Here is a 10,500-nt window from a genome sequence, read left to right as displayed (position 1 = left end):
AAGAAAAGCCCTGGCCAGCAGCTGGCAGCTGAGGAAGGAAGGCCCTGAGCGGCCCTGATTGCTGGCCTGGCCCAGGGACCTTACCCTCCCTGTGCATGAAATTTGTGCACTCAGGAGCGAGTCCCTCAGCCCAGCCTGAGCCCTATCGCAGTCTGGGAGCCCTCAGGGGATGTCCAACTGAGGGCTTGGGCCTACGCTGGCAGTTGGACATCCTTAGCACTGCCACGGAGGCAGGAGAGGCTCCCGCCACCAGCGCTGCATTCACCAGCCATGAGCCTGTGGGAGCGCACTGACCACCAGGGGGCAGCTCCTGCATTGAGTGTCTGCCTCCTGGTGGTTAGTGCACATCATAGCGACCAGTTGTTCCCCTGTTTGGTCGATTTGCATATTAGCCTTTTATTATATAGGATTTGGGTTCCCTAAGCTTGGGGTTCCTCTCCTTTACAATAACCCATCAAGTGTGTAGTGTCCTCTGTCCCTCTTCATGGGGCTTGAGGAACTGGTGCAGCTGCTGACATTCTGGCTATTGCTATTGCTAGCAGTAATAAATGGTTCTTTGCCTCTGACCATGCATTCTTTTGCCAACATCTATAAACTGTGACAGGCCAACTTGATAGTTTGCAAGTGGTCTTTCACACCATCCAGTTTGCAGTTCTTGAGAGTTTGATTACTTGTGGCTATGGTATAATTTTTCTACAAAGATCTTTTATTGCTATTATTAACTTTGGACTGCCCATTCATATCTGAGGGATTTAATGTGATTCTTAAGCCTGAAATAATCCATTGAAATATTCCTAAGAGCTCTAATACTAATTAAGTGAGCAAAAACAACCCCCAAATTCCAGATTCAGATTTTCACATATTTCTCTTCAGAAAACCATGAAAGAATTACCTTAAATTATTTTTGGTAAAAAGACAGGTTTTAAAACATTCAACTATTAAACCAAGATAGGAATAACCACCCCATGATATGGCAAATCACAATCTTTATTTCTTTTTCCAGGGGAAGGGCTGGGTCTCATATTTGGGGAAAACAATAGCTATTTGGGGATGAATATTACATCTTAACATCATAAAAATTTTAAATGCCTTAATTTTAGTACATTTAAAACATCAATTTTCTTTAGTCATCAATTGAATTGGAGATGACCCTGAATTCTCAATTGAGTAGCTTTACTCAGATATAATTTTTGATCAAATGTCCAGAGAGTTCCACACAAGCCACGTTTATCTCTTATTCCCTAGATATTGACTCAGATTCATGCCAGAGGAGATCAGGATGTATCAACCCCAGACTAGAGGGAGAGAGCTTCCCTTTAATCACAAGCTGAGAGAGGTCCAGAAACATCTCTCTCTCTCTCTCTTCCTCTCTCTCTCTCTCTCTCTCTCTCTCTTTGAGATGTTTTTGACTCATCTAACAAATATTTATGGAGTCCCTATTGTGAGTCAGGCCCAAGGAAAAAACAGTGAGCAAGACAGTTTTTGTGCACATAAGACATAGAGTCTACATTAGTTGCACCAACTTATACGAGTAGGTGTTTGGGTGTTTCTCAGCCTACATCAATCATATTGATCACCATTCACCAAGCCTAGGGATTTTCTGTACCGCCTGTCTGTTTTTCTAGGAAGCTCTCTTGACTGTAGGTCATCCAGAATTGAACCATATTTCAAGCCACCAATGTATTTTTTTTTCTTGACCCGACTAAAATGGTTTATAGAAGGGAGGTCAGGAGGACCATGGCATCACAATTCAGCATAAGGTATGGAGCACTACCTGTGTTCTGACATGACTTGAGCAAAATGCCTGCTGAGGTCAGTGCTGGCAATATCAGAGCTACTCATCTCAGTTTGACCACAGCCAGATACATAACAGCACTAGGAACTAAATGTACTTAGTCTCTGCTGCAGACCAGACACTAAACCACATGCAGATTGTTCCATTCAACCTCACAATTACACTGTGAGATAGACAATATTGCCCCATTTTCTAGGTAGGGAAACTGATGCCTGCAGAGATGAATTGACTTGTCCAAAGTCCTACCTTGTGGGACGGACACAAAATGATGCCAAAGCCTCGTCCCAATTCAAACACCACGTTATACAGCCTTGGGAGGCTTTCTTCCTGTTCCTAAACCTTCAGCTCATGTCCCTCTCAAGGCCATTCTCCCTGTTGAAACTCCCTTCTCCCAGAGTTTCACACTGCCTTCTTCATGTGAGCTGTGGGCCAAATGTCACCATCACAGAAAGGCCCCTTCTGCCCATCCCATCGGAAATAACCCTCCTCCACGAATGCTCTTTCATTTATCCTTCCTCATTTTGTATCACTCGTCCTCCACCTGAATGTTAACCTCTCTCTTCCTGACCTGGGATAGTACCTCTCTTCATTTTCTTGCTCATTGCCTGTCCCCACACTCGTTCCATGAGGGCAGGGTGTGTTTTTCACTCAGCCAGCTCTGAATCTGGGTGAGCAATACACATGTGCTGGATGAGTGAGTGAATCAGTGAACCCCCAGGCTTTCCCTCTCTCTTCCTTTGTGGGTCACTCCAAGGTGCTTTCTTGCCTGAACTCCTGCTTATTTGACAGAAGAGATGGGGGCAGATGATTGGGGATCACCTGTCAGTGTTCAGTATGAATACAAAGATAGTAAAAGGATGGCAGTCACAGTCGCATACCAAACTTAATATGTGACCTTGGACAGATTCCTTTCATTTGGTCATAATGAAAATATATATAATCACGAGATGGAAGAGGAGGTTAATTAATTGTACAGACATAGGAATCTGTGGATTTAGAAAAGCCCTGGTAATCACTGTGAACAGAACAGCCACACACATTTTTCTGAGTTACATTTGCTATTTTAAGAAGGCTGGGTTTCTACACAAGTATCACCTCAAATGAACTCATGAGATAATAACTTTATGCTTTGTGTTTGGGCTCAACTCTGCTTTACTTATAAAGCATGTGGCTCTAAGTCCTCACAATGTCAGGACTCGTCCATTCTACCCAGAAAAATACTGTTATTAAAAGAAGCTAAAACAATGATCAGGATCACTCCAGAAACACTGTGGAGAGTAAGGGTAAGATTTTGAACATATTTTGAAGTGAAAGATCAGTTATGGGAAACAAAATGTTTAATAATAGTCTCCAATAAAAGCAATGGAGTATATATTCTGATTTTATTTGATGGAAGGATTTTAGTATTAGTTGTAAAGAAATGCAGGGCTGAGGTTCTTAAACTCTTTGGGCCATGAATTCCTTTTTAGAATAATATTTTAAATGCATTAAAATATAATACATAAGATTGCTTGGTATCAAATTCATTTCCCCTCCTGAATTCCAGATTCTAGAGAAACCTGTTATTTTACAGTTAGAGGACCAGGGAGTGGAATGACATAGAACATACACGCAATCCTAAAAAAAATAGAAACACTCCTTTGGCAGAAGAAATTATGGCATGATTTAATGCAATTAAGGAATGCTTTTTTAAGCCAACCCATATTTAAGGTTTAATGAAAATGGTATAATCTTGCTTTTGATTTTACTTTAGAACAACATGTGCATTTTCTTTTATGCCTCTATTTACAGAAAGGATTTGCTTTATTACAAGCAACGAACTCTCTAAATGAAATATCTGAGAATAATCACATTAGGTTAATAAGCTTTAGAAAGCATTCAAGATCTAGTATGAAAATCTTGCTCCTAATAAAAACCTTCTTAAACCTCCCACTGGGTTTGCAGCTTATACCAATGCTCTAGAATACAATTTTGGTGATGGAATTGGAATTCCTGTGGTATGCTTTCTTCAGAAAAGAAAAATAAACTACAACATGAATATGGACAAAAATGACTGATCCTTAGCAAGGGAAAAAAAAGAAAGGAAAATTACTCAAATCCCTTCTAAAAGCTCAAGGAGAAGCAATAGCCCCAAACCACAGATGGGAAATAGCTGCTTGTTCTACTTAGAGCAAGCGGCTGATGGGAATGCTGTCGCAGGCTGCATGCTTCCCTAGCTCAGTCCTCGGCATTACAATTACAAGCTGGAGAAACCAAGCTATTTCCCTTTCCCATTCCCAAACCCCCTTCAACTCTGAGATTCTCTACCTCACTAGTGTTGCTGGGGGGTCTAAGAAATTTTCAAAGGGACTCACTTCTCCAGGTAGTAGCAAAAAGCAGAGGTGTCAAAACAAACAAGCAAACAACAAAAACAAAACTGGGACTAATTTTAGGTCCTCTGTGCCTGAAAGTCCCAATAACTATGACTTAACAAAGAAAAGCCCTAAATGCCTCCCACTACTTGTTTCCAAGCACTACTAACTCCCCTGCATCTTTTCTTATGAGCAAACACAGGAAGAGATTTTCATCACATGCCCATGTGACGAATTATTTTGCAAAAGAACTCGTGATGATGTTTGGCAGAAACAGGAGTTTCTTTGGCCGCCTAGCATTTCGAACTTATGTGCTACTTAGTTTGCCCATAGATCACTTAACATATGTAAAGAAGCACACTTTGAGATTTTTCCTATATCTGCATCTTATTTTTAAAGTCCTCCCCGCCCCCTTAGAAACAAATGTGTTCGTGCATGGCTTTCAAACAGATTTATGCTACACTCACTTAAAGGGAGAGAAGAAAAAAATATAAAATGTCATTTCTTTCCTCAAAGAGCTGATAATCTAGTAGCCATATTCTAGCTAATAAACCAAAACATATAGGAGCAATAACTGTATCAGTAAGGACTATGTTATATTACACTATGTGTATAAACTTCCATTTATATCATACCCTGTAGCATCCAAACCACACATACATTTGCTCACCTGATGTTGACTCTGTGACATAAAACAGATATTATTATACCCAATTCATAGATTAAAAACAGCTTCATGAAGATAGTTGACTTAAAAATCACACAGCCAGTAGGTTGAAGGCCTGGGATTAGAATAAAGTTTTCTGATTTAAATTCAGGCTTCTTATAGCCCAGAACTGACCTATTCTACACTAGAAATAACTAGTAGTTCATACACATAAAGACCTCTAAGAAAGAAGTAAATTCCTAGAGGAGAGAAGAATTTCATTGAGCTTTAAAGGTAGGAAGAATTTCATTGAGCTTTGGGTAGGGTCGAGGAAGTGTAAAGCAGTGGGAAATAAAGAAGCCCAGAGTGATAAGGTATTGCCCCATTGCACAATGCCAGGGACACTGTTCACTTTTCTGTCCATGTGGAGTCTATACTAGTACGTACTCCTGTATGAATGGTGGCCCTTGAGCATAACTCCATAAACCACATTATAAATGGTACCCCAAGGAGTTGTGTAAACAGCCTGATATAGTTGGGTGAGATTGTGGAAGGTCTTGAAAGTCATGCAATTCTTCCCTCAAAGAATGGTGATATAGTGGTACGCAAAGCATGGAATTAGGCTTCCAAAGCCTGGGGTTTTATTTCCAAATCTGTGTCATCTCAAATCCCCTGTGTTTCTTGTTTCTTTTCAATAAAAGAAAAATGCTGGAATAGATAATTTCTAATCTTTTATCTTGTAAAGCATTTGATTTCTCTGATGTGGTAGAAAGTAGGACACCATGGAGGGTGTGTGAACATTGGGGACATGAGGAAAATGGTATTTAAGGAATACTGGAATAGAGGGTGAATGGGCATGAGAAAGGCCCGGAACAGGAGAGACCTACAGTCTCCTAGCAACCTAAGAACCATATGGGTAGGCAATGGTAGCAGAAATGGGAAGGAAAAGATAAACACTGGAGCCATCTATGAGGCAAAATCCAAGAGCATTTGGTCATTGACTAGATTGGGCACTGTACTCTCCTCTATTTATTTGAGCAAGTTTGTTTGGACCTTGATCCTTATTAACCAAGGTTTTAATATCAACTGTGTGTGTGTGTGTGTGTGTGTGTGGGAGGATGAGGATAGAAGAGAGAGATCTCTTTGGGATCCTTGCCACTTTGGGCATTCCATAGCTGTGAGTCCTGTTTAATAGGAGCACTTGTCTGGCTTTACAGCATGAATGTTGAGGCCGAGAGAGAGAGAGAGAGAGAGAGAGGAGAGGAGCAGGAGTTGAGGATGATAGAGGAAGCACTTTATTTTCTAGGGAGATGTACAAAAGACCTTTTCCAACTTCTCTACAGAGAGGTTTAGACTTTCAAGCTGAAGTTAAAGACTAGGGAACTTCAACAAACAGCCTATTCTAGCAAACCCGAGAGGCTTTGCTCCAGAGAAGGGTTTAAACTTTGTCATTGGAGTAGACTGGCTACAAAAATAAAACATCCTGCAGCTATCTCCCTGTAAATTGTTTGTATTCTGTTTAATAAGAGTAACTTGACTCCCATTCTCTGTTTCAAAGGGGAGGGTAAAGTACCCTGGGAGGTTATTCTAGGGATAAAATAGCTTAAAGAAATAATGCATTCTTTTTCCCATCTCATAATCCCCTTCTTCATTATTACTGGAATGCACCCACTACAGTGTCTTTAAGAAAACCTTGATACTTTCCCCCTCTCACCTATGGAAAAACTCAGGAATGATATTTAAACAAATGTTATCTCAGTAAACTTTGCTTTCATAAAACAATATATTCTCTTGGACAATAAATATCTTTCAAAGTCTGGTTCACCTCCAATCAATCGATGTTAAAGTATGCTTGTGGGACATATAATTGCAAACTTCTCTTTGGGTGGATACTGGCCCTGCACATTTCACTAAGCAGGTATAAGCCAGGCATACTTTCTTCCGATATTATCCATTTCCTGCTTCTAGTAGGCCTGTGCATGGGATACTACAGCAGTGGGATGCTCTCATTGGTCAAAAGCAATTCACTAGCCTTTATAAAGGGTAAGGAGGAGGAATAAAAAATGAAATACTTACTTGGTCCTAGACCAATTGAAAAAGCAGCAACATAAACAAGTAAGCTGGCCAGGGATAGCCATTTCAAAAATGGTCGGACTTCCGCAGGGTCTGTGACTATCTGGTACTCAGTTTGGCTCAGTCCAGCATTTAGTAAGGATGCTGAGGTCATCTCCCCTCTCTTATCCACATCATTTCTCCTGGGCATTAATGAGCTTCTGCTGTGGGGGGTGATCCCCTTAAAGGGCTCTCTAAGAGTTTCATTGCTGGCTGACAAGTTTCTTGATCCATAAAACACCAACTCATCCAAGGACTGGTTGATAAGACTATGGCTTCTGCAGATATGGGTGAAGTTCATGTGGATGTTGAGATTCACAATGCCCATGGTCACCAAGGAGGCTGCCATCACGGAAGAGCCAACACAGAGGAAGGTTTTGGCCCCGACATGGTCTACAAGAAGCGTGGCTGGGATGGTGCTGATGACCTTGACAACCCCAACGCCCGTGGAGGCTAGGCTAGCTGCCTCATTGCTTTGGAAGCCAACAGATTTCAAAACAGTTGATGCATAGAATAATATGTTTGGTTGGCCAGTAATTTGTACAAAAAATACCAGTGTTAGGCCTATCATTATTCTGGTCCTCATGTTGTCCTTTGAACGAAACAGATCCCAAAAACTATACTGATATTCATCTTTCAGGGAAGATTTTATCAGAGTGAGTTCCTCCATTGTATCTGAGAGGGTTCTCAACCTTTGAAGAACCTTGCCAGCAGCTTCCTCCTGTCCTTTCATCACCAGAAACCGGGGACTTGGAGGAAGAAAATACATTCCAATCGCTTGCAAAACTCCCAAGGGAATAACAAGGCCGAACATGTACTTCCAGCCATGGGAAACATTGGCAAATGCATAATTTGAAATGTAGGCCAAAAGAATGCCAATGACAATCATCAGCTCATTCAGTGACACCAGAAGCCCCCGTCTGTGCTGTGGGGCAATCTCGGCGATGTAAACACAAGTGGCAATTGAAGAGAGTGCAATGGACACCCCTATAGCGATGCGTCCCACTATAAGAACCGTGTAAGATAAACTGAGTATCAAGACTAGGCTTCCAAGTCCAAGCAGGCAGGACGACAAGATGATGGCAGCCCTTCTTCCATACCTGTCAATGAGGACCCCTCCCGTGAGAGAGGTGAGTAAGGCCCCGATGAGGAGGGAGCTCACAACCATTTCCTGCTCCTGGCAGGTCAGGACTAATAAGGTTCTTAGCTGAAGAAGAGCCCCGGAGATGATCCCAAGTTCATAACCCACCAGGAGGCCACTGACAGCTGCCGTGACCGATGACAGGAGAGTAAACATGCCGCACCCTGCAAGCAGAGAGGAGAAACAGAGAGGTCAGTTCTGATTGTCATTTTAAACACGTTATGTCTGAATGGGGACTTAACCTTGTGTAAGTTTTTCATTAGCACCGAGTACAAACACACACATAAGTAGAATATAGTAAGATAATATGCTAACCAAAAAAATGGTTAGCTATAAGAGAAAGAATCCTCTTTCTGTTTGGGAGGAGGGTGGAGACATTTAGGAAGTCAGTTCCTTCTATTTGTGATGTTTATGTTGCTCTAAGTTTTGAGCCAACAGTTATCAAGACAAGCAGATGACATGATTAAGACTGAACAAACAAGAGTACATTTAGCTCTTGCCTTGGTGTTGGATCAGAAATTTATATAGCCTGGCTCCTCTGGTTCCACCCTGGCTCTCTAAAGGCAAATGCTTGAGGGCAGGATAAAAACAGTAGGAGCCTCAAGAAGTGCTACCAGCTTCCCACTGTGTACCCTGGGGAGAATGAGCACAGCTCCCAGGAAACCATTCTGCTATCTCTTGGCCACAGTTGGGCCACCATTGGCTTTTGCTGAAGCACATGAAGGTGTGGGGAGGGATTGGAGGAGGTGTGAGTGCCTTAAAGAAGTCAAGGCTGTGTCAGAAAGAAGGGAGGGAGACATGGATGCAGGGCAGGAAACCAACCATATCCATTACTGGCTCTGAGTAAGGAGGAAAGGATGGGACGTAAGGAAGAAAGCTCAATCGTTACTTCCATTTTTCTATTATTATAATGTTAAAATCTGAGGAAGTCTGGCCAGCGTGGCTCAGTGGCTGAGTGTTGACCTATGAACAGTTCAATTCCCAGACAGGGCACATGCCCGGGTTGTGGGCTCGATCCCCAGTGTGGGGCATGCAGGAGGCAGCTGATCAACAATTCTCTCTGCTCATTGATGTTTCTATCTCTCTCTCCCTTTCCCTTCCTCTCTTAAATAAATAAAAAAATATGTAAAAATATATCTTTTTTAAAAATCTGAGGAAAATGGCAAAATGTTAATATGAATTTTGGTGGTAGGTACACAGATGTCTGTAACTTGTCAAAACAGAAACAAAACAAACAAAAAGTTGTTGAGGAAAAAACATTGCAGGCACAGGAAACAGCAGTTTCTAAGGCCTGAGATCATGTTTCAAACTTGTCAAACAGCCAGCACATCATATGTGGGGCACAGCATAAGCTTGAAGGAGTAGGTGGAGAGGGCATCTGTGACGTGCATAAGTACAGAGGGGGACACTTCATGTAGGCCTGGCCGGTCACAGTAACAACTTTTTATTGTATCCCAATTATATGGAGTCAATGCCTACTGACTACTAAGAGGGCACTGTCACTGAGTTTCTTGCTGCAGTGTGCAGACGAGTACTTCCAGGGCAAGGGTGGGTAGCAGGGAGCAATGCGTTACCTTAGTCCTGACAAGAGATGATGCTAGCTTCAACTTGGGTGTGAGGAGTGAAACTGAAGGCAAGTACATTCAAGAGTTAATTTGGAGGTTATAAGAATGACTACACATGCTCATGAACTGGAACTAGAGGGTAAGGAAGTGGATCAGAACCCAAGATGGCTCAATGGTTTGAGTAGTTGGTTGCGTAGAGATTGAGAAGGAGCAGTGGAAGTCAGAAGTTCCATTTTAGACTTATGAAAATGTCTTGCTTGTTTTACCCAAGTAGGAGACTAAGTATAGAGATTTGCAGCTTAAAAGGGTGGATCAAGGATGGAGTGTATCTGGGATTCAGGGGCATGTATTTGGTATTTAAAGCAATGGGAATGAATGAGATCACTTAGGGAGACAGAAGAGAGAAAAAGGAGAAGTAGGAGTAGAACTTGGGCCTACGTGCACCAACATTTAGAAGAGGAGGTAGCAGTAAAGGAGATGGAGAAGAAGCAGAAATAAAATGCGTGTAAAAGAAGTAGAAACATGTGCTTGGACACAATGATCACAGGCTGAGCTAAAGCTATTTAAACCTGATGAAACAGGGGCAGAGAGTGTGGTTAAAAATACTGCTTAGCTCTAGTGAAAGAAGCTGTTCAAATAAAGGTATTCTAAATCTCTTCCCCCCACACATATCCAAGGTACTTTACAGCTTCAGGACCCTGGTGGGACATGAAAAAGTGGGAGATTCCAAAAAATAAATGAAAAAGAATTGAATATTTAGATTTGGGGTTGGGAACCTTTTTTCTGCCAACGGCCATTTGGATATTTACAACATCATTCTGAGGCCATATAAAATTATCAGCTTAAAAAGTAGCCTGCTATATTTGGTCAGACATTTAATCAACTCACCC

General features: G+C 41.8%; 1 protein-coding gene across 1 annotated transcript in view; it reads right to left on the bottom strand.

The window, feature by feature from the left end:
- SLC2A12 (solute carrier family 2 (facilitated glucose transporter), member 12) overlaps positions 1-10,500 on the bottom strand; it is a 46,826-nt gene that overhangs the window by 20,474 nt on the left and 15,852 nt on the right. The window contains 1 exon segment of the mRNA XM_006776213.2: positions 6,869-8,209. Coding sequence (XP_006776276.1) covers positions 6,869-8,209 — 1,341 coding nt within the window.

This window comes from Myotis davidii, unplaced genomic scaffold (assembly GCF_000327345.1).
Source record: "Myotis davidii unplaced genomic scaffold, ASM32734v1 scaffold266, whole genome shotgun sequence".
Classification (NCBI taxonomy): Eukaryota; Metazoa; Chordata; class Mammalia; order Chiroptera; family Vespertilionidae; genus Myotis; species Myotis davidii.
This window is presented reverse-complemented; position numbering and strand designations above follow the sequence as displayed.